Genomic DNA, 24,637 nt, shown 5'->3' on the forward strand with positions numbered 1-24,637 from the left:
GACCCGGACCCTGTTTGGATCTGTTTCCCACCACAAAACCAAAAAGTCTCACGTGTACCAAACACTTTTTCATCGGTTTATTACTGAACATGCTGACATCACTGGGATTCTACAATGTTTTCTCGTATGGTTCTGGTTGGAACGTTCTGTCCTTCGATCCATTTTTTGTCTTCCTGAATACAGACGTCATTTCGGCGCCACTGTGAAGCTTCCTGCCGTCGGTACGTACATGCACGATGCTTTTATTAGCTTTGCTTGTCTGATTGTCTAAAAAAAAAACCAATCGGTAGAGTGAGAAACGCGATGACGTAAAGAAAAAACGTGAACGAGCGAAAACATATTAACGTCAACATCGCACCGGGGAGGAAGTGCATCACTTAATCACGAAAGGGATGGAAATAAAACGAAAAGCGAAATTCCATACGCTCGAATATCTCTCGCTATAACACTATTACGATCTGTCGCTCGAGCACCAGGGCACCGTGGCCTCGTTCCACCTCAAGTCTTTGGAATGGAATGTTTTCTAAATCATCGTCTAATCGATCTACTCTTTTTCCCCCCAAATGTTTTTATTCATTTATTCAGTATTTTTAACGATAATCGCTTGGTCGAGCTTCACCGAGGCGTCTCGATTGTTTTACTTGAATTAAAATGAGACAGAACCGAGCTTAACGTTGCAGCAAAAAAATATACAAAAAAAAATACAAAATAATTAAAACCTATATCTTATGTACAACAAATCCCCAAAAACAGACAATATTCGAAAGATTTCTTACTAAATCACAATGGCAGCAAAAAAAAATAAAAAAAAGATTAAAAAGAAATCAACCTGCATTATATTATCTAAACGCTTCTGCTCTGCATCGGACCGCAATTTAAAACACAGCGACGCAGTGACTTTATATCAATGTGAGTAGTCGGATGTAAAATTATGGGCACGTCCACCCGTTTTTTTTTTTTTTTTCCGCCACCAGCTTTCATTCCTGATTAGTGAGGGTTTGTTCCACCAGAGCTAGGGGGCGTAGTGGAACCGCCGCTGCCGCCGCCGTCGCTGCCTCTCTGTCCCTGTCCTTTGCCGTGGCCCAGGATGCAGTGCGCGCTGCCGCATCCTTCCTCGTCTTCCCCTTCGCTCTCTGAGGACGACTCGCCAAACTGCCGCGGCTTCTCGTAAATGCAGCAACCTGCCGACGCCGAGAAGCAAAAACACAACAGCTTAAGCACGTTTACGCAGTTCTACTCCTTCACCAGAAATCCTGGCGCCTACTCACACTTGGAGGACCTGCGACCCATGTGTTCGTTATCCACCGTATCGCTGGACCACTCGACCTTCTTCTCAGTCTTCCTCTTTCGGAGCTTGATGGTCAAGCTTCTTCCTTCCTGTAGAAAGAAGAAAAAAATGCATTGCAAGGACACGAAACCAGAACCAGCACCAGAACGCTCACAGGAAGCGTTCATACGATTTTGCTTTTATAATGTTTGCTGTACCAAGTCATCACTTCGAGCATGAAAAATACTTCGGGTCTCGCTAACAGTAAATCCGCATCCGTTGTTAAGCGCTTTATTCATTATTATTAATTATTTAGCTATTAGTTGATGAGTGTGAGGCCTTTATTAGTATAATAATAGAATCTTTCCAGAAACACCGACATTACATCAAGGTAAATCCTCACGCTGTCATTTCATATACATTACAATATCCTATTTAACAAAAAGTACTTGTGTACTATCTGGCAACCCAGCATCTAAAGACTTATTTGGGAAATAGCATCAGTTGCACTGGTTAATGTTTATCCTAATTTATTACTTTATCTTAGTTTTTAGTGAGGTTTGTTTTTATCATAATGTAGCACCAACACACACCATGATAAAGTCCTTGTGCATGCAACCCAGTATACCTGGGCAATAAAGATGATTTTATATACAGTGTTTATATGTTTTTATATATATATATATATATATATATATATATATATATATATATGTTTTTGCACTTTTATCCAGAGAGTCTTTGTGCTCTAACTAAAGCCCTTTAAAATCCATTTAATTGTATATCATATATAAAAAAAACACATCATTTATTCTTTTTCTTAGAATGAATTATAGAATCACATGGTATCAAACTAATCCTCCAATCACTGGAGAGATCTTGAGGAGACGGAACAAGACAGATGAAGCGGAGGAGGCCTCGTCCATACACCAACATCTTCAAACTTTAGACTGACAACATGGTTACCATAAACTGCAATGTATTTTTATTTATAATTTTTATTTTTTGTATATTTGTATTTTGATGTAATATAGCAATTAAATGCACTAAATAGGTTTTATATTGTTTGCAATTTTAGCAATAAAATTTAAATTTTTCTAAAAAGGCAATAAATTAAAAACTTACATTAAACTATAGATAAAGTACCTCTCATCAGATTACCTAAATTAATCATTGTAATCGGTAGAATACTCGATTACTAGAATAATCAACAGCTGCAGCCCTAATATATACACACACACACACACACACACACTCTAATTATTTATATATATATTTATATATATATATATATATATATATATATATATATATATATATATATATATATATATATATATATGAATGAATGTGTGCACAGATATAACCTGAAAATAATAAAATAAAACTGAAATATGTAATCATAATAATCATCATTATTATTATTATTATTTTCAAATCAGATTAAACGACTCTGATGGCCCAGGCGTTCAGAAGTATTTCTTTAAATATTCTAAATAATATTTATTTTCATACAATGTTAACAAATACACTACTGCATTGTCACTTTGTGTATTTTGCACCGTCCATAACTACAATTATCATATCATCATCATGATCACTGCACTACTCGATATTCCACCCATATTTATTCAGTATATACTGTATGATACATACAATCACTTGTACATATACATATTTCTTTGCAGTTATACTGAATAATAATATATACACACACCCTTATTTATACATACTACATTATTACCTACTGCACCCCCTGTACATAAAGACCCTCATTTACTATACACTGTTATTTAGTGTAAATAAGCCACTGACACTTGGCACCTCTGGTTAGATGTTAAATGCATGTGATTGGTTCTGTACAATGACAAAGTTGAATCGAATCTAAAATTCGATGTACGATGAAGTGGTTACTCGAATCATTCGAGTTGTCTGCAAGTAACAGACATTCAAAATAACACTATGAGACTATATTTTGGGGGTGTTTATGGATACATGTGTAAAATTCAGGGTTGGTGGTCAGGAGTATAAATTGGCTGCTGGATAAAAGGTGTGTTTAATTTAAGGGGCGACTTTGACATTTATATCTCTGTATTTGATTAACGTTTCAAGCTAAAGTAGTGGATGTGGATGATGATGATGAGGATGAGGATGAGGATGGGTCACCTGCTGGGGCGGCGGCGGTGTTCCCGTCTGCACCGTCTCCGTGATCGTCTCACTGGACGGCCCCGCTACCTCCGCCATAGCACCGTTACACAGCCCCGGCTAAGCTAGCTAGCTCACTCCGCGTCCTCGGTTCCTCTCAGTCCTGCGCGGCGCGTTTTCTTCTCGCAGTGCGGCGAGCTCGATCCCAACTCGATGCTAATTCTGCTGAAGTATGACGGAGAAGAAAAGAAACTCTTTATCAGGAGGTCGTTTTCAATGCGCCATGACAGAGAGATGAATCTGCACTCTAAACGCAGCTCCGGGGGAAACAATTCACCGACGGACCACTTCCTGGTTGTCTGGTAAGAGAGTGTTGGTTGTGATGTGTGTTCACTTTTATTCTGCCCGACCTGGAACGAACTAAAAAACAGAACATTTCACAGAAATATATATATATTTTACATTCGTTTTATGTTGTATGGTTATTACGAGGTCAACGTTATAGTATATTAGAGTTTAACTAATCTGGAATGCAAATATAGAATTAAATTATTATTTTTTAATCAGCGGTGATGGATTTCAACATGTCTGCGCCCTTACAGTAACCATTTAGCTTCTAAAGGTATCATTATTTTTGTTTTCTTTTTAAAAATAATGCCAATTTAAATGTAAAATAAAACAAAACATGACACATTTATTGTAACCTTCAATTAATACCTCGTAAATAAATCTAAAGTCGCGTTTTGTGATTTTTGTGAATGTGTCAAAGAAGTGTTTCCATCCATTCATTTAATAATTCCTTCATTTTGAATGCATTTTACTCAGATTTAAGTTATTTTATTCCTTGTTTTTAAAAGTGCATAACTATAAAACTCATCTAATATTAACACGATGCTAATTAAACCCCATGGAAATAGTCAATTCTTATCATTTAATATCATAAAATGATTTTCTACATATACCAAACTGGCTTATTCTTAATATTGTTCGAATTAGGATCAATTTGTATAAAATAAATAAATAAAAAAATGCTTATCACACATTAAGAATAGCTGCGGTTCCTTTACAAGTTCCAGAAAAACATAAACCGGTGAAAATACACCCTACATTGGAAGTCTGTCCTTTAAAGTTCATTGTGCACACAAACACTTTTACATTCACACACACTTGGAGCATTTTATCTTAAACACTCATCCTGGCATGTTTTTAAGAGATGGAAAGAGATCATAGACTCCAGAGAAACAGCACGTGGACCTGAAGAGAAGCCAGATAGAAACCCGTACACAGATACTAATATTAGGTGGTGGAATGAACTACCCCTAGATGTCCGTACAGCGGAGTCCCTGACTATGGCTTCACTCGTCAATTTAGATATCGTTTTATGATCATTTATATTCCTTTTTCTTTCAGGTCATGTGGCGACCCATTTGGGGAAGATGTTTCAGACCAGGTTCTGGAATGTGGTGTGCATTGAGATACAGGATTTGCTCACCACCATCTTCCTCCTTCTCTTCATCGTCTCCATCGCAGCCCATACAGTCTCTTAGGTCACAGTCGGAAAAGGCCAAGCGGAAAAGAAAGAGAGAGACGGCCATTCTCAGCGGGGTGCGTTACTCAGAATGTTAGCTGTTCGATTCACGACGATATGTTTGCGGTTGTTCGAGCAGGAATGCATATCATGTATTGTTTGTTTGACCTCTGCAGGATGTTGAGCATGCTGGGATAAAATGGTCAGAAAAAGAAAAGATAATATACACCGCGCCGTTCTTACCTGGAGAGAAGAAAGGTAGCGGTTGATATTGTTATGTACAACTTCAACTGGACTTCAGTTTCATGTTTTCTATGCGACCTTTCATTTTATCTTTCTCATATTCCCCTCAGATACCAGTCTTCCTCTCCCACAGTCCTACAGCCCAGAATATGTGGAGTCATGCTGGTATGAATGGTGGGAGCAGCAAGGATTCTTCAGCCCTGAGAAACATGTAGGCACTTGCACTGACTAATATCACTAATATTCGATTAGACTAGATTAGATTCAACTTTGTCATTGCACATGTTAAGGTAATGAAATCCAGTTAGCGTCTAACCAGCAGTGTTGGACTTCTGTTTAGAAGGTGATGAGTTCAAATCCCACCACCGCTACCAAACTGCCACTCCTGGGCCCTTGAGCAAGGCCCTTAACCCTCATTGTATTCATGAGATAATTGTCTCCCTGGAAAAAAGGCATGTCTGCCAGATGTCACACGTGTAAATGTAAATAAGTATTTTATGAACAATGCTACACAGAGTAAGGTTACGCAGAGCATGGTATTTAGTTCAGTGCGTGTCTGGTGTCAGCGGGGACCTGGTAGTAAGGGGTGGAAGGTAGGTGGCGCTACCGGGGTGCAGAGTTTAGCATTTATAGAGGTGTGGGGAAAAGCTTTTCCTGAACCTGCTTGTCTTGGTCTGGAGGTTCCTCTAGCGCCTCCCAGAGGGCAGGAGGGCAAACAGTCTGTGGTCAGGGTGGCAATATCAGCCACAAATCAATATTTGGAAGTGAGAAATTATTTTTTGCACTGTTTGTTTTTAGTAAAGTATCCCCATATATATATATATATATATATATATACTATTGTGTATCTTTTTTTTCTAGGCTGAGATGCCACAAGCTGTGAATAAATATTTCTCTCTCTGTATACCTCCACCGAACGTCACTGGAACGCTGCACCTCGGCCACGCTCTGACCGTAGCGATCGAAGACACTCTAGCTCGCTGGTAAATACATGATTATATCAGCTGTTATAACCTTTTATACCACAGCCAACAAGTGCCATTTGAATTCACTACTATACACAAGTAGTTCCTGCTATAAATATTCTCCTTTTTTAAAACCAATAACGCAAAAACACTAGCTTTTTGCTCGTTTTGACCAAGAAACCGAAAAGTTCCTTCATCCTGAAGACATCATAAAGACTCCCATGACAGGAAATCTACATACTATAACGCTGGAGACAGCATCTGCCATCCAAGGACCTCGTGAATGTCTTCTTACTATAGAAACCATCATATTAGAACAAGCAGAATCAAATGAATATAAATAATGAATATAATGAATGAAATGTGAGTGTGCATATTAGGTTTACAGTCATATCGGTGCCTCAAAAGGCATCCTTTTATCGTATATATGAGAATTCAGAAGCACCGTGGTATAATTTTCAATCACCCCATGCGTGTTCAGGCGGCGCATGCAGGGCTACAGAGTGCTGTGGGTGCCGGGCTGTGACCACGCTGGGATCGCAACACAGGTATCCTCCTTTTAACCTGTCTCGTGTATATATTTACACACAGTATTGCGCTCGATTGCATTATTTTTAAAAAACTTTTTTTCCCACGCAGTCTGTAGTCGAGAGGAGACTGTTCCAGCAGTACGGAAAGTGCAGACAGGACTACAGAAGAGAGGAATTCCTGCAGGAAGTGTGGAATTGGAAAACCCAGTGAGTCCGGTAAAACTCTCACAGAGAGTATGTAGGTTCTATTTGTGCACAGATCGATGACGATATGACGCCACCCGGATACAAGACACGTGCGTTTTTGTGTTTTTCAGGAAAGGAGATGAGATTTATCATCAGTTAAAGAAGCTTGGAGCTTCGCTGGACTGGAGCAGGGCCTGTTTCACCATGGATACGGTAACACTAACACGTAACAAATGTTTTATCCCACATAAGCCTTCGTGGTACTTCGGTTTACTGGAGTCTGATTGGTCAGAAAGTAAAGCGTTTTATGATCCTGACAATTCTGCATATTGAGGGAATGAATAAATGAAGGTTAAAGTATGCTGACATAAGTAGAAAAATATTGTATATATAAATATAAATAATATAAAAAGAAAAAAAATAATAAATTATATTTTAAAAAATGTAATAAAAATTATAAAATATTGTAAAATATTATTTGATATATTATTTAACCAGCAGGCATTTTATTTAAAATTGTTATACATGTAAACCGTTTAAATGCTGATCACAAATAATAATAATAAACTGCGTTATTAAAAATAATTACAAGCAATTTTACGTAACCGTACTAAACCGTACTGAAATTGTACCGAATCATGACTTAAACAACGAGGTACTTACCGAACCGTGAATTTTGTGTACCGCTACACCAATAACGTCCAGCCCTGTATCATTATTGATTGTATTAAGTTGAGACCGATTGCGACTGCATGAGAGAATCGGTAAAGACTTGTAGTCTGGATGTCTACAATCACTTCCTGAAAATCGTAATTATATAATGTGAATGATGTTTATCTTGTGTTCAGTGAGGGTTGAAGCGTCACACGCCGTTATAAACGCCCTCTGTTTGGTTCGTTGCTATGGTAACCGCAGAGGTTATATGTTTGCATTGTGAGTTGCAGTGTTTAATCCGTTGTAGTTAATGTACAAGTTTCACCTCATGATGTTTAATAAACTAAATGTTGTGATCTCCTGAACTCCATGTTGGTGTCTGAACTGCAGTGGTGATAAACCGATCTGCAGAACAAAGCCACGAACGAATGTGCATAAAATTTTTTGTTGTGTTCCATTATAATTTATTGCCCACATAATTATTTCATACGTTCTGAAATGTTTGTAACGTGTCTTTATTTAACTCATGCACATTCAATTCTAATTAATCACCTGTTGTTGGTTTAAGATAAAAGTCCTCAAGTTGCTAGTCAGTATCCACATTGTGTTTTGAGGTGCTAGTCAGTATTCCTGTTGTGTTTTGAGTTGCTAGTCAGTATCCATGTTGTGTTTTGGGTTGTTAGTCTGTATCCATGTTGTGTTTTGAGTTGCTAGTCATTATCCATGTTGTTTACTACTAAGTATTCATGTTGTGTTTTGAGTTGTTAGTCTGTATCCACGTTGTGTTTTGAGTTGCTAGTCAGTATCCATGTTGTGTTTTGAGCTGCTAGTCAGTATCCATGTATTGTTTTGAGTTGCTAGTCAGTATTCATGGTGTGTTTTGCGTTGCTACTCAGTGTCCACTTTGTGTTTTAAGTTGCTAGTCAGTTCCACATTGTATTTTGTGTTGCTAGTCAGAATCCACGTTGTGTTTTAAGTTGCTAGTCAGTATCCACGTTGTGTTTTGAGTTGCTAGTCATTATCCATGTTGTTTACTACTAAGTATTCATGTTGTGTTTGGGTTGCTACTTAGTATCCACATTGTGTTTTGAGTTACTAGTCAGTATTTACGTTGTGTTTTGAGCTGCTAGTCAGTATCCATGTATTGTTTTGAGTTGCTAGTCAGTATTCACGGTGTGTTTTGCGTTGCTACTCAGTGTCCACTTTGTGTTTTAAGTTGCTAGTCAGTTCCACATTGTGTTTTGTGTTGCTAGTCAGAATCCACGTTGTGTTTTGAGTTGCTAGTCAGTATCCACTTTGTGTTTTGAGTTGCTAGTCTGTATCCACTTTGTGTTTTGAGTTGCTAGTCAGTATCCACTTTGTGTTTTGAGTTGCTAGTCAGTTTCCACGTTGTGTTTTGTGTTGCTAGTCAGAATCCACGTTGTGTTTTGAGTTGCTAGTCAGTTTCCACGTTGTGTTTTGTGTTGCTAGTCAGAATCCACGTTGTGTTTTGAGTTGCTAGTCAGTATCCACTTTGTGTTTTGAGTTGCTAGTCAGAATCCACGTTGTGTTTTGAGTTGCTAGTCAGTTTCCATGTTGTGTTTTGTGTTGCTAGTCAGAATCCACGTTGTGTTTTGAGTTGCTAGTCAGTATCCACTTTGTGTTTTGAGTTGCTAGTCAGTATCCACTTTGTGTTTTGAGTTGCTAGTCAGTATCCACTTTGTGTTTTGAGTTGCTAGTCAGTATCCACTTTGTGTTTTGAGTTGCTAGTCTGTATCCACTTTGTGTTTTGAGTTGCTAGTCAGTATCCACTTTGTGTTTTGAGTTGCTAGTCAGTATCCACGTTGTGTTTTGAGTTGCTAGTCAGTATCCACGTTGTGTTTTGAGTTGCTAGTCTGTAGCCACTTTGTGTTTTGAGTTGCTAGTCAGTATCCACGTTGTGTTTTGAGTTGCTAGTAAGTATCCACGTTGTGTTTTGAGTTGCTAGTCAGTATTCAAATTGTGTTTTGAGTTGTAGAGTATATTACACACAAAAATAGTAATAACTGGTATAATACTGCTGTTTCATTTGTTTTTTTAAACTCTTTTATGTCTACAAAGAATTTGCTCACACCAGGACTATTTACACTATTACAGCGTTTCTGCGGGGTCTTAAAAAGTAAAAAAAAAAAAAAAAATTCTATATTTTAGGCCTTTAAAAGTCTTACATTTGCTTAAAAAGTCTCAAATAAATTTTCCGAAGTTCATGTGATGTTTGTTAGTTTCCGTGGTGTTGCATTTTTGGTGCCCAGGCGTCACAACAAGCAGTTTAGTATGCAGTTGTTGCTGACAGTTTGTGTATATGAGAAATCATCCTGAAACTTTCAGGGGTTTTTTTAGCTAATTTTTGACTCTTTTTTTCCCTTCAGGGTTTCAGTAATGCCGTGACAGAGGCTTTCGTAAGGATGTGCGATTCAGGGCTGATCTATCGCTCGGAAAGCCTGGTCAACTGGAGCTGTGCATTGGAGTCGGCCATCTCTGATATCGAGGTACTAACAATCGGCAGTTAGTGGACAATTCTGTACCATTCAAAGAAATATAAACATGAATAAACATGACGTCTTTGCGTTCAGGTCGACTCGAAGCAGTTATCAGGACGGACTCTTCTCTCTGTTCCTGGCTACCAGCGAAAAGTGGAATTCGGGACCATGGTGACATTCGCGTACCCCATAGAGGGACAGCGTGAGTGTTTTCAGATCTTAAACTCATGCAAGCTTGATTTCGGACTCGTGATCTGACGGGTCCTGAGTTTCTTGTTCTTGTTGCGTCTTTGTTAGAAGGTGAGGTTGCTGTATCGACCACTCGTCCTGAGACCATGCTGGGGGACGTGGCTATTGCTGTGCACCCTGATGACCCTCGATATCAGGTACACACACACACACACACACACACACACACACACACACACAGTAAAATATACACACAACAATATAATGGTTAAAGGATGTATTAGGTATGTTCTTTTTCCTCTTAGGCTCTTCATGGAAAACAGTGCAGACACCCGTTTACCGACAGGCTGTTACCCATAATCACAGACACAATGGTGGACATGGACTTAGGGACAGGTTTGTCTTGTATTTTGAGCTTTCAAATGTGCTTTGTGATGTATTGTTAGTTGATATTTTTTTCTTAGGGATAGCATCAATCTGATTCCGCGTGTACAGGCATGTAATGTGGAAGATCGGATTTCAGAGGAAGCATATTTGGATATCGGATCCTCAAGCAATGAGAGACAGATTTGTAAAAGAAATGATTAAAGAAATAGATTTTTATTTTTTATTATATTTATATGAGAGGAATGTGTAGATGTGATAGAGTTGATGTATGAATTTGTATATAATAAGTGCATTTGAAATAGTGTATTGTAGTTTCTTCTAAAAAATAATAAAAGGCAATATGAAAATGTCATATGGATTACACACGGTGCCTGCACTTCCACACAATGTTGCATTGTAGGAGCTGTGAAGTTGACCCCTGCTCACGATCACAATGATTTCCGGCTCTCTCAGAGACACTCTCTGCCTCGTCTCAGCGTGATTGCGGGGGACGGAACCATGACGTCCGTTTGCGGCCAGTGGCTCGAGGTACTAAACTGGTCATGTACTGGGTACTGGACGGGTCATAATAATTCATTTTATGTATATATTTTTTTCTCCTCAGGGCGTGAAACGATTCGAAGCCAGGGAGCGTGTGATTAGTGCGCTGATGGAGAGAAAGTTGTTCAGAGAAAAGAGGGATCACCCCATGTCTTTACCGATTTGCAGGTGAGCTGAAATTTGGAGTTACAGAACTCCAGTGAGATGCTGAAAGAGAAATTGTGTAAATGCTTTGTTCGTATTATCGCTCGGCGTGTAGATTTTACAATTCTCAAAATGAATACAGTCTCTGTTCTGACCGAGTGCTCAGGTCAGAACTGTATAATTAATATTATATACAGCTTTTGTCCTAACAAGTCTACAGAAGCTATCTGTAGTAAAACTAAACTTGCGAGAGAACATGAGCTAAGAATTTGACATTATAACTGTAGGAAAGCACAATTTATCAAAATATGTCGAAACAGCGTTATGACAGAGGTGTAAAGTAACGAATGACATTTACTCACGTTTCTATAAGTGAGTAGTTTTTTTGCGTACTTCTACTTTTTGAAGTAATTTAAAATCTGTAATTTTATTTATACTTAAGTAGGTTTTGTTTGAAGTACAGTAATCCCCCATTTATCGTGGTGTTACCTTCCAAAACCGCCTGGATTAATGAAAAACCGCGATAAACGAAATACTATTTTAGGATTACAGTACTATACTGTATTAACATTTTACATCATTTTATAATAAATAATTATATTTTTATTAATACATTTCATTATTTTAACATAAAACCATATAAACAATTCCCTATAAGTGTTTTGGTCTATCGTGCTATACGTGAGAGAGCGGGAAAATCAGCCAAACAAAATAGTTATGTGGCAAATGTAATTCCACGACAACCCAGGGGGGGCGCCAGATTCTAACCTCGGGAAAGCGGGGGATTACTGTATTGTACTTAGCTACATTCTAAATCATATACGTTACTAAGTTGAACAAATAAAAAAAAATAGTGCAAGGGGGAAAAATTGTGCCCTGGAAACTGATTGATAAACTTTCTTATTTTATTATTTTTTATTTATTTTTTTTTGTGTGCATAACTCTTATTAGACTCGACATGGTGTGTTTTTCTTGTAAATTATAAACATTTGTTTTTGTTATTTGACTTTAATTTTGTAAAGGTGTTCCTTCAATTAAAAACAACTAGTTTGAGATGTTTATCCCCCAAAAATGTTCGGTAAATGAACCAAAAAACTCTTTCATGACCTCTCCAGAGATAATAAACTTCATATCTGCATAATGCATGTTTACAGCACTCAACTCTAAAAAAATTATTCCGATCCTTTTGTTTTAAATTGATGTTTTTTTGTGCCTGTAGCCGATCTGGAGACGTGATCGAGCCTCTGCTAAAGAAACAATGGTTTGTTCGATGTGAGGAAATGGCACAGAAGGCGATTCAAGTAGGTGCACGCACTAATGCGGTTAAATGTGTAACAAATATGTCAAAATAAAAGTTTCAGCTTCACATACACTTTATAGACAAAAGTATAGGGACACCTGAATTTCCAGCCATATGTGTTTTTCCCCCCCAAATTGTACTACACAATGTTGAAAGCACACAACTAGATATAGGAATAGATATAGTATATATAATATATAATATATACTGTATAATAGGAAATTTTTCCTTCGCTTGAACAAAGAGACCGAAACCTGTTTCAGCATGGCAATGACCCTGTGCAACTCCATGAAGATCTGGTTTACATTTGTTGGAGTGAAAGATCTTGAATGGCCTGATCTAGTGTTTTGACCTCAATTGAATTGAATTGAATTGAATTAAATCACTGCACCTTTATCTCACTCTACATCAGTACCTGACTTTACTAACACTCTTGTGTCTGAATGAACAAAAAACTCAACAAGCACAATCCAAAATCTAGTGGAACATCTTCCCAGAAGAGTGGATTTTATTTTAACAGTAAAAGGGGACTAAATGTGGAATAGGATGTTCAAAATGCACGTTTATATTAAGACTTATCTTATGCCCAGTTGTCATCAAACCAGTGTCCATATAGTGTACAATCCTATTATAAATTATATTTATGGCCTGGCTATTATTTATTAACTTATATGTTCCTTGATGCCATTAGGTCGTGGATGATGGCAAGCTGAAAATATTTCCTCACTTCTACACTAAAACATGGAAGAATTGGCTCGCGAATATAAGGTTAGTTACACTCTGATATACGTCTCTATTAGTCGCTATAACTCTAAATATTCACATGAATGCTTTTTTCTGATAAACAGCTCAAATGTAAATTGAAAATGGAAAGGTGGAAAAGGGCAGTTCACTGAATGGGAAAAGATACAGGAGGTGAAAAGGCAAAGTTTTTTTTTTTTTGTCGAACTTCTCGCAGCGATCTTTGATTTTCTGAATTCATCAGTAACAAAAAGGTTATACTGTGGATTCTTTGGTCAGTAAAAAAGAAATGGCTTCTTTCTAAAAAAAAAAAAAATAGTAGCACATCGGATTTGTGTCTCAATTTTAAGTGCACAAAAAAGTTAAATAAAATAATAATAAATTGAGAAATAAAAATTTGAAGTAAAACAAGTTTTCTCTCTGGTTGCTACCATATTCCTAAGCATTGTTTGGATCTCTGAATTACAGTAAAGTGATTTACATTTTTGCATTTTTAAAATAGACCATATGGTATGAATTTACACAAAACTCTTTTGTAATAATGTGAGTAATCAACATTGCATTCCATCATAAGTGACAGATTTATGTGTATTAGAGCAGAGATATCAACCACTGGGCCATGAACCGGTACCGGTTGTGGATCATTTGGTATCGGGCCGCACAGAAAGAAATTTAAAAATTTGTATTTTATTTCCATTTTTGCATATTCGACTTTTTGCATATTGCATATAAGTGGATTATTTCCGTCAGTGGCAATTTTCTGATCTTGTTTCACTCAGATTGTTCCTGTGGTTCGATAAATTACCCAGCACTGATTCAGTATTACGTTGAGTTGAGTTACATGTTCATTGTATATGTGGTAATTAAATTAATAATGAAATCATGTACACCAAAATAGAAACAATTCTCTTGCGTGAAAATGTTTGGGGACCACTTTATTAGAGCACAAATCATCTGAAGTTATATCATGTGAAACAAATATCAATTAAAGTATCCCTAAACCAAGGATTTATTAAAACAAATCCTAACAATGATTTCCTATTTACAATCCCAAATTTTGAACATCTCTATCATGATATTATATCTGTTATAAATACATAAACCTTGACTTTGCCTAGAGGGCGCTGTAAACAAAAGTCAGGAATTGGGTAAGAAGTGCATTAACTAAAGCACCAACAAAAAGGTCTTTATAGTCTATTTATTCCGATTCATTTGTAGTTATAATGCAGATTTTTAAGTTCCAGGTTGTATATAAAAAGGTGTAAATAGGTAATAATGCTGTACCATTTTATCTTCTGCTGCAGTGATTGGTGCATTTCCAGACAACTTTGGTGGGGACATCAAATTCCAGCTTACAGAGTTACATCACCACAGTCTCTCACACAGGAGGTATGATCAACTATTAGGGCAGTTAGTATTTAATTTGAGCATCGTCTTCCTTGTTTTTGGAGAAATGGTCGCTCAGAGGTGTAATGTCTGTTTGGAAGGTCATGAGTTCAAACCCCAGCACTACCAAGCTATTACTGTTGAGCAAGGCCTTTAAGCCTCAACTGCCCAGTTGAATGAACAGGGTTTCTGCGTGGTCTTAAAAAGTCTACAAAATATTAAATCTCGATTTTAGGACTGAAAAATGTTCAGATTCTTAAATAATTTTAAACTGGTCTTAATTTTTCCGATGTCCGTGTATTGGAACTACAAATGAGACCAACACGCAAGATTATCACGTTATTGTTGATTGTAATAACGTTTTTTGAGTCCAAGTGCAACTCTCTGGACATTTGTATGTACGTGCCTTTCATGCGGTGTATTCAAATGATTATAAGAAATGCAACTGCTGCAGTTTCTCCAAAAGAGACTTGCTAGTAGTAGTAGTGTTCGTTTGCAGACCGTGTGCTTTACCATGTCCATGTCTCTCTTCAGGAGCAGTGGGTTTGGGGCCGGAGTGAATCGGAGGCCAGGTTACGTGCAGCTGCCAAATTTGGAATGGACCCGAATGCTGTTTCTTTAACTCGAGGTCACTATAATGCACATGTACATGTGTTTTCATACACAACATTTAAAGAGATTCCCACTGAAGATTCACTTTAATCACTTGAGGCCTAGGTGTGAACTTATTTTTAGCAGCAACATTTGTTTTTACTTTTGAAACCGAAACTCTGTGTTTTCCTGTCTTAGATCCAGATGTGTTGGACACCTGGTTCTCTTCAGCTCTTTTCCCTTTCGCAATGTTGGGGTGGCCTGAGCAGGTATTTTGGTTATTTGAATCGGAAATTCATTAAGCAGAGGATTTTCTAAAGGAATAAAACCCTGCGTGGCTAATCAGCATGTGCTCGATCTATAGACTGAGGACCTAAAGCAGTTTTATCCCAGCACCATTCTGGAGACAGGAAGTGACCTCATCTTTTTCTGGGTGGCCAGGATGGTAATGATGGGCACTGAGCTGACTGGACAGCTGCCCTTCAAACAGGTACTCAGACTGTTAACAAAATACAAGCTCAAATTAGATTTGTGAAATTCCAGAAATGTATCAAGACGGGAAACTTTCTGTGGGAATTAATAGGAATTTATGGGAATTACCAGGAAATAATGAGAATGAACTGTGAATTTACAAAATTGCCGGTTATCTTATAACAGGGAACTTGGATGGAGTTGGGGGAAAAAAATATCTTGCAGTATAATTTTGGTTAAAACAACCAGATTTTATGTCATTTCAGCTAAAGTTTTTCTTCATCAATCACATGTACACAGAACTCTTACTGCTGGGCGACTGAGGCCATGCCCTCTACATGCTCTGTGCATTTCTCCATAACACACATCATTTTTTTGATCCTGCACATCAAAGAATATCCATCTTGAAACAGAAATTTAATTTAAATTATTTTTATTTAAATTTTCAACAATTTCTAATTAAATCCCATAAATTCCTGGTAAATTTCCAACTTGGCATATTTCCAGAATTCCCAAGATGAAGGAATTGTTTCAGAAATTTACCGAAAATTTTCTGCCCTAGCTCATATATATTATTCTTTTTATACATATATTAAAGTTTAAAGGATAAAATGAAGCAGATACTGTACAAACAATGCCAGATCCATTTGTTTTTGTTTTGAAAAAATTGAAAAGTTGAAATGGAAATTAAAAATGAAAATAACTGCACCTTAAACACATCTGCTTCTGATTCTCACTTCAGCTCCCTGACTTTCATCCCTTTATCCTTCTCTGTCTCTCAGGTGCTTTTCCACTCCCTGGTGAGAGACAAGCACGGTCGCAAGATGAGCAAATCTTTGGGAAATGTCATTGACCCTTTGGATGTAATCTCAGGTGTCTCTCTGGAGGTATGCTGACAGCAGCTGTTGTATGAGTTTGGAGACAGTCAGTACGACCCATCCTTCCGAGGTTATACCCAGAATCGTTTATTAACGCTAACATTAGCGCCATGCTCCTTATGCTAGTACTTCCTGTCACTGTTTTGTAGATAAGAAGGCTGTTAACTATCTAGTGGTCGGGCTATACACTCAAAAAGAAACAACTACCATTAATCTTGTATGGAATTTTATAAAAATATCAATATTGCGTTTTTGAGAATTGATACAGTATCGCCAAACAAAATATTGCGATACTCAGGTGTATCGATATTTTCTTACACCCCTACACAAAATAAGACCTCGAGTCACGCATTAGCTGCCGCTTTGACATCGTCTCCATCCACAAGCAACACTCGACATTGATGCCCCCATAGCCACGTCGCCTTATTCAGCTATGGACTTATCAATGAGCATTGGTTAAGTATTTTATAATGTAATTGCTGTCAACATTTAGTCTTGTTATTTAGTCTTTAACCTTTATAATGAAGGAATTTTATGTAAATGGATCCTCAAATATTTTGACTGCAATGTGCTTGTTTTAGAAGAGATATGAGCCAAAATAAGGAGGCGAATGAAGAAAATAATGTACATATTGTACTGAGATGTGGATATTTAATGGCCTTCAAACATTCCTCTGTGTATTTAGAGACTTCAGGCAAAAGTAATGGATGGAAACTTGGATGCACGAGAGAGAGAAGTTGCTTTGGAAGCACAGGTCAGTAAAACTGATGTCGATTTGAACAATTTCTCTCTCATCTCTCCTGGCTCCTGATGTCCTTATGTCCTGTGTGTCTCTGTAGAGGAAAGATTTCCCAAAGGGAATCCCAGAATGTGGAACAGATGCTTTACGGTTTGCTCTCTGCTCCTACAAAGTCCAGGGTAAGTGACCTCCTGTATGTAATGATGTATAATGTAACAAGCTTTGCTTTGAAAATAAATGGATGTCTCATTAAAGTGTTTAATCTTCAATGTATTATGGTACAAAAGTACAGTAAATTAGGTGCTTATCTAAGACAGATGATGGATAAAGATTTCAAGCATTCATGGTGTCAGTGTATTTCTGATGATCTCAAGATCTCTGTGTTTGTCTCTGTTAGGAGAGGACATCAGCATGTCCGTGTCTCAGGTCCTCAGCTGCAGACACTTCTGTAATAAGATGTGGCAGACGGTGCGCTTTACTCTGGGAGCTCTGCTGGACACAGGAGGTCCTCTGATGCCACTTGCGGAGGTAAAGCTCTCCTGTGTGATGTTTTTTTCTTTACCTCCATAGAGAAGATTAAATAAAACCAGACCACAACTTTTCCTGTTCTGTCTTCAGTTGGACTGCGATCAACGTTTATTTAAATAATCCATCAATTATTAAAAAAAACGACTTTTTGTATTCGATATTTTGCTCATTATAAATATATAAACCCTAATTCAGGGTATTTATGTATAAAAGTGTACTTTCAAAAATGCAAAAGCCACATATTGATTTAAATTTTCTGTAATTTAGACATTTTATAAAGCTTATAGTAGCTGCTTGTTAGGAGTGCAAGGGGGATTTCTCTTTTAAACAAATTCACTCATGCTGGGTTTCTCTCTGTGAAAAAGAAAACAGCATTTGAGTATGCAGGTGTAGCATTTTGTCAGCATTTGTATTGTTTTTAATGATAATTGCAGCTGGCAAGTTGACAATCTTTCTTACGAAATCTATATAAAATATAATACAACATTGTTTTGATAATTGTTGTGAAGATATAAGCATCTAGAATTGATAATTCAATTTCATATAGTATAATAATGTAATGATATTTGCATAAATTATATATACAAACATTGAAAACATTTGAACATAGTAAAGCTGCAGTAAATCACGTTTGAAAACAGATTATTAGTTATTGTTTTAGTAGACAAATGCTATAAAAAGAGAATGGAACAGAGAAATGCAGCAAGCTAACAGGCTTGTTTTAAAAAAAAGGGAAGAAAAAATGCATTGGTGTACAAATGCATAATCATTTGCTTAAAACCACAACATTTACTGTTGTTGTTATTTGCTGTTTTTATATTTAGGGTGTTTTCACACCTAGTTCGTTTTAAAAGAACCAAACCCAGTTCACTTTAAGTGAACCAGAAAGTGATCTAAGCAAATGTGAACTCAGTCCCTTTCGTGTTCACAATAAAAAAGCCTCAAAAGAAAACCCAGTTCTCTTTTTGGTCCTCTTCAGTATTGAATTGATCTCAGACCCTTTCGGGTTCACACCTCAACCTCATAAGAACTCAGAACCCAGAATTGTGTGAAATTTTATCACGTGTGTTTATGTACTTCTGTCGTAGTTTTTTCACTTGTACGTGACATTGTGGTGCTGTTCTGTTGTAGCCCCTTTCCTTCAGTTTTTGAGAAAACAGAAGAAATACTTTTATGTTTTTATGTATTGTGAATAGTTGGCGTTTAATGCCATCCTCTTTACAAATATCAATAAGTGCACAGCTCTCTTCATAAGACCACACGACTCCGCGACCTGCCATGTCAAAAAGTTTTGTGTTTCAGCAGTGACGGAACACGGCTGCAGGTATGGCAAGCCTCCAGGGACATTTGGCGAAACGAAATGCAAAGCGGACCGGGACCACATTGCTTTCACATGTCACAAACAAATCGAACCACAACGGACCCACAACGACTGCACTCAGACCACCTCCAAAGTGGTCTGAGTAGGGTTCGCTTCTGGGTCCTTTTAAGGGGTCTGAGATCACTTGGTTTGTTCACATATACACACTGAACCGCTCCGAGAGCGTTTGGAGGGCTCAAACGAACTAGGTGTGAAAACACCCTTAGTGTTCGTTCGCACCGTTTTAATTGAATCCATCACTATATCACTAAACCGGTCCAATGCGACTGCCCCAAAGTTACAAACAAACAGTCTACACAATAGCACTTCATTAAACTACACCATTTTCACATGATGATGTTTTTTGCCTTCATTTGTGACACCAGTGTGTTTTCTTTTTATGTGCATTACTGTGGTACTCCCATCTCACACAAGCTCCACTTTGCATAACTTGCAGGTTACAGTCTTCTTTGTTGCATTTAATATAAAATGCTTTCATGCCTTGGATGCCGCACACTTTTTCCTGCTGCCACTTGACCTGTACTCTGTGCCATTTCGTAAAGCGGCTGTGTTATCTTGCCATCACGCTAACCCGTAACTTGTGCAGCTCAATTAATTAATAACGGCATTCCTTTGACAACAAACTTTATTACCGATTTTATTGATAAGTTGTTGCAGCCCCAATGAGATGTAAGACATATAAGTGTGCTTAATAAAATGAGGTGAGTAAAGTGAGGTGCTTTACTCAGAGCAGCGGTAGCTTTGTCGTTAAGGTTCTGTGCTATTGACCAGAAGTCTATAAATTCAAATCCCATGGTTTATAAATCCACAGCAATGTTGTGTTGAGATTATCAAATAATTCAAAGAAAGAATTTTACTGCTTTGGGTATTGATTCATTCTCCTTTTTATCACTCCATCTCAGACCTTTCCTGTGTCAAGTATAGACAGATGGATTTGTTCACGACTTTACAGTACAGTAGTGCAGTGTGATAAAGGCTTTGAGAGCTTCGAGCTCCACGCAGTCACTTCCGCTCTGCATTCTTTCTGGCTTCACAGCCTTTGTGATGTTTATCTGGTGAGTAAAAAAAAAACTCAAGGCTATTATTGTGTTTTTTTTTGTCATTTAGCTCACGTTTCTGAAGTTTTCACACTTGATTTGCAGTTATGATTCCTTTATTTTGTATATAGAAAAACATTTGATTAATATGAGTCAAAGAAATGAATAACTCAGTAAGAGTGCTATTTTGAACTTCTTGGATGTGTGACCTTGTTGATGACTAAGTTGTAATGTCTTGGCAGAGGCAGTCTGGTTTTGGCTTAAAGGACCCTGGCTCTCACATAATCCTTATTCGTCCCTATTGTAGTCAATAACACACTTACTTTATTTTTAAATTTAATGAGTAAAAATTTTTTGTTTTTTTGTAAAGTTGTAGCATCAAACCTGAACAGGGCTCCTATTCACTATTGTGCATATACCAACATCCTCCATTCTTGACATCTTGCCCTTTCCCTAGGAGTGCATTAAACCGGTTTTGAAACAGGACGTGAAAGAAAATGAAGCTTGGACTGAAGAGAAGCAGATTGCCACTGCTGTTCTTTATCACTGCGTGTCCATTTCTCTCCGGCTCCTTTCCCCTTTTATGCCTTTTCTCACGGAGGAACTCTGGCAAAGATTAGAGCCCTATAATCCAACCCCTACCACAGCTCCAAGCAGTGTGTGTGTTCAGCCATATCCAACAGACTCTCTTCTGGTGAGCCCAATGACAGCCACTGCATATTGCATAATATATTACAATGTGTCTTTCATTAAACTCTAAAATCGCTAACTGCTGTGATATAAGAGAAGTGAAACAATTTTGGACCTGCTTTTGTTATTAGTAAATAAACAAAATTAGTTAACTCAGGATCAGCCTGACCTCACCTACTGTTTCCTGATGACCACTTTATTCTTTATTGTTCTTTCATGGTTTCTGCAGGCGCACTGGCACTTTCCTGAAGAGGAAACAGATTTTCCGTTGGTCCAGGATGTAGTCAGGGTGGCCAGGTCACTTAGAGCTCAGTGTCGCATGACAAAGGAAAGACCTGACAGTGAGTTTTATGACTATGTCAGTTTTTCCCCTTGTCTTTGTTTGCACATTATCTATTATGTCAGCATTTCTTTTTATAATTTGGAGTAGCACCAATACAGTATGAGTATTAGGGCTACTAAACTGAGGAAAATCATTGCTGTAAACTGGGTGTAAACAGAAATAGAACATTAGTATATATAGATAGTAAAACAGTGGTGTAAAACGAGGTAAACAGTGGAGTAAACTGAGGTAAAAGTGAGGTGTAAACAGAAATAGAACATTGGTATAAACAGAAAGTAAAACATTTGTGTAAACAGGTCAACCATTGGTGTAACCTGAGGTAAATGTTGGGTGTAAACAGAAAAAGAACATTGGTATAAATAGAAAGTAAATTAGTGGTGTAAAATGAGGTAAAACATTGGTGTAAACTGATGTAAAACATTGGTGTAAATGGGTGTAAAACTGGTGTAAAGTGATGTAAAACATTGGTGTAAACTGAGGTAAATTTGGGTGTAAACTGAGGTAAATTTGGGTGTAAACAGGAATAGAACATTGGTGTAAACAGAAATAGATCATTGGTATAACTAGAAAGTAAAACATTGGTGTAAATGTCGAAAACACAATTGAATTTAGCAATTGTGAAACTATAACTAGTGGTCAGATAGTGGGATTAATGGTGATAAACCATTTTAAATGGTCAGTTTTTGTACAGATTAATTTATAGTCTACCAGTTGCTTATTTTTTTTATATTTTCTTTTGCCTTCTATAGTGTGGGCAATGTGCACAGCAGACCAGGCACAAACTCTTCACAGCTTCAGGGATTCAATTTGCATTCTTGGTCGGATCTCTAACCTTTATCTGCAATGTCCTCAGGAGGGCATGAGCTTCCTCCCTTTTGCCCCTGCACCACCTCCACCTGATGGAAGTGCCATTGGGGTGACTGACCATTCAGTTCAGTTACAACTTGATGTAAAGGTGATAGAGAAATACAACATTGCTCTAAATATTTATTTGTGTGTGTGTGTGTGTGTGTGTGTGTGTGTGTGTTAATTTAATTTCTGTACAGCGCTCCCACGGCTTTGGTTTGCTAATATATTATATCCTTCTTTCTCAGAGTTGCCATAATGATAACAGTCAGGTGATCCTACTCTCTCAGCGAAAAGAAAAGCTTCACTTTAAACTTGATCAGTTTCTGTCTCGGACAAAAGTACCAAACTACACAGAGAAGGTTCCTGACCACATTCGGCAGGAGACAGGGAAAAAGGCGAGCATTTGCCTTTACCTTTAGCCTTGGGTTGAATGATTTCACCTGCATGCTTGCTTTCTAAACATGAAAAGCCTTATTGAAATTTAACTTAGTTCATTTATTTTATTTTATTTTGAAATCTACAGATTGCAGCATTGGAGCAGGAACTAAAGAGCATCGAGATACAACTTTCAGCTTTGGAGACGGAAAGTTAAATCAAAGTACAGTTTGGTAACAAAGCCAAATAATGTTGAATCAACCGAATTATACAATACAGTAAAAAGAAACATTGTACAAAGTATTTGTATACGTTATAAAATGGTAAAATAAATTATTAATGTGCACAACAGTATTTATCTTTTTTATTTACATTTTAATTTACAATTTCCAGGTTAACTGAACTGTTTTCTTATTTAAATATAACCCAGCATACATTGCTGATGGAATTATATTCTTGTCATTTTATCAACACCTTCAAAATGCACAGATTTTAGGAGGGAAAATTTCAACAACAATCATCAAGCAAGTTTTTGAACTATGAACAATCAGGCAGGAAAACTATTATGGATCGAAATTAGAAATCAATATTTGATAGTTAACACAGTATTAATCATGTGTGCAACAATTTTTACAAACATTCAGGCTACAAATCTGTTTTGTTTATTTGTTCAAATCCACATCAAGACTTGCTACAAACTGGGGGGCCAAGCACAACAATGTACACACTATATTGCTATTCTATCTTTTCTTCTGGCTAAGAAGTCTTTGACCACCCATGTGGTGAAACCAGAACCGTCTGGTAAAAAGTTATGAAATTTGGCAGACTGATCGGAAAGAGTATAAGTATAAATTTGGGCTGCCCATTGTTCTAGCAGCTTTGTCAGGTAAATTTGGGCCTACTTTGAGAAGAAATTCATTGTCGCAATCTTAGAACTGTGTCCCCAAATTGAACATGGATTCCCTTTGTCAAGACCAACACACTTCTTATCAGTTCCTACCTAATTAAATCTTCTGCCATCAGAAACATTGAGACTGACCTGAGACAGAAAGTGACATGATAGTAGTTATTGTTCAGTTGGTTAAAGAAGCATATTGCACATAGGTACAATATTCCAAGACAAAATACTAATGTAACCACAGTGACACATAACAAATATACTAGATGCAACTAGATGACAAAGCAAAAGACATTACACAATGACCTGTGAGAGAAAGAGACATTATAGTGTCTAGTATAGTAGTGGGAAAATGTCCGGTATAGATCAGGGTTATGGGAAGGTGTTTAGAGCAAAGATAGTTTTAAGTCTGGCAGTCCTCAGTCTGTATCACCTACCACAGGAAAGAATTCTGAACAGACTGTATGCAGGGTGTCAGGGGTCCCACACAATTCTTCCAGATTCCTGGAGAGAGGGCAGGTTGGTCCAGATGATGCGCTCTGCAGTCCTAACTGGAAAAAACGACGACTTCAGGGACTAGTTAGGTCAGCAGAGCGCCTCACCTAAAACCAACGTGCCCTCTGTCCAGGATTGTGAAGGACCACTTACACCCTGGATACAGTCTTTATCACCTGCCAGAAGGAAAGGAGTCTGAACAGGACGTGCCCAAGTCCTGGACAGAGGGCTCTGCGCTCTGTCGATTTAACTAGTCTCTGAAATTGCCGCATGGACAAGCAGAGGCAAACCAGACTTATGCACAATTTTATATTCGATTGACATCATCTTGCTGCTCATTCGTTCATCTCGACTTTAGACGGAGAAGTTCCCCATTGTGTCACCTTGTATAGTAACTTGTGCAATTAAATTGGATCTAATCTAATCTAATCTAATGAGCGAAACCACAAATCACTCATACACTCATGTCTGTTAGGGGTTGTTTAAAGAATCTGGGTGCCCCCCCAATCAATAATAATAATAATGATAATACTAATTATGTTTATAATACATATTTGATTATATATTTGTTTAGGAAGTGTGTGCTTGAAAAACCACACACGTCACTTCCTGCATAAGCACGATAGCTAGGACTGAGAAATGGAGTTGTTAGGGCAACA

General features: G+C 37.5%; 2 protein-coding genes across 4 annotated transcripts; one reads left to right on the forward strand and one right to left on the reverse strand.

Annotated features, from left to right (window-relative positions):
* Positions 1-55: 55 nt before the first annotated feature.
* ppp1r11 (protein phosphatase 1, regulatory (inhibitor) subunit 11) lies at positions 56-3,749 on the reverse strand. Its single transcript, XM_046843986.1, has 3 exons — positions 3,434-3,749; positions 1,269-1,377; positions 56-1,181 (listed from the first exon to the last, which is right to left on the reverse strand). Exons 1-3 carry the CDS (start codon positions 3,509-3,511, stop codon positions 988-990), a joined length of 381 nt encoding a protein of 126 aa, XP_046699942.1. The 5' UTR covers positions 3,512-3,749; the 3' UTR covers positions 56-987.
* On the forward strand, positions 3,653-22,936 carry vars2 (valyl-tRNA synthetase 2, mitochondrial). Of its 3 annotated transcripts, none has more exons than XM_046843976.1 (30): positions 3,653-3,774; positions 4,823-5,017; positions 5,117-5,198; positions 5,294-5,394; positions 6,045-6,166; positions 6,630-6,696; positions 6,788-6,885; positions 6,996-7,077; positions 9,906-10,025; positions 10,110-10,218; positions 10,314-10,402; positions 10,511-10,601; positions 10,993-11,120; positions 11,197-11,300; positions 12,496-12,577; positions 13,268-13,344; positions 14,622-14,706; positions 15,238-15,331; positions 15,493-15,563; positions 15,659-15,784; positions 16,548-16,652; positions 17,329-17,397; positions 17,483-17,561; positions 17,780-17,910; positions 20,194-20,346; positions 20,786-21,022; positions 21,248-21,359; positions 22,111-22,316; positions 22,456-22,605; positions 22,734-22,936. In XM_046843976.1, exons 2-30 carry the CDS (start codon positions 4,826-4,828, stop codon positions 22,800-22,802), a joined length of 3,231 nt encoding a protein of 1,076 aa, XP_046699932.1. In that variant the 5' UTR covers positions 3,653-3,774; positions 4,823-4,825; the 3' UTR covers positions 22,803-22,936. The 3 variants fall into 3 exon arrangements, with proteins under 3 accessions (XP_046699932.1, XP_046699931.1, XP_046699933.1); XM_046843975.1 differs by lacking the exon at positions 3,653-3,774 and adding an exon at positions 3,791-4,034; XM_046843977.1 differs by lacking the exons at positions 3,653-3,774; positions 20,194-20,346 and adding an exon at positions 3,791-4,034.
* The last annotated feature ends 1,701 nt before the right edge of the window (positions 22,937-24,637 follow it).

This window comes from Silurus meridionalis, chromosome 29 (genome assembly GCF_014805685.1).
Source record: "Silurus meridionalis isolate SWU-2019-XX chromosome 29, ASM1480568v1, whole genome shotgun sequence".
NCBI lineage: Eukaryota > Metazoa > Chordata > Actinopteri > Siluriformes > Siluridae > Silurus > Silurus meridionalis.

Coding starts and splice junctions, on each gene's coding strand:
- ppp1r11 (XM_046843986.1), bottom strand. CDS start 3,511: ATGGCGGAGGTAGCGGGGCCGTCCAGTGAGACGATCACGGAGACGGTG. Junction 1,378..3,433: donor CACCGCCGCCGCCCCAGCAG/GTGACCCATCCT, acceptor TTCTTTCTACAG/GAAGGAAGAAGCTTGACCAT. Junction 1,182..1,268: donor GGGTCGCAGGTCCTCCAAGT/GTGAGTAGGCGC, acceptor CGGCGTCGGCAG/GTTGCTGCATTTACGAGAAG.
- vars2 (XM_046843976.1), top strand. CDS start 4,826: ATGTGGCGACCCATTTGGGGAAGATGTTTCAGACCAGGTTCTGGAATG. Junction 6,697..6,787: donor ACGCTGGGATCGCAACACAG/GTATCCTCCTTT, acceptor TTTCCCACGCAG/TCTGTAGTCGAGAGGAGACT. Junction 10,219..10,313: donor GTACCCCATAGAGGGACAGC/GTGAGTGTTTTC, acceptor CGTCTTTGTTAG/AAGGTGAGGTTGCTGTATCG.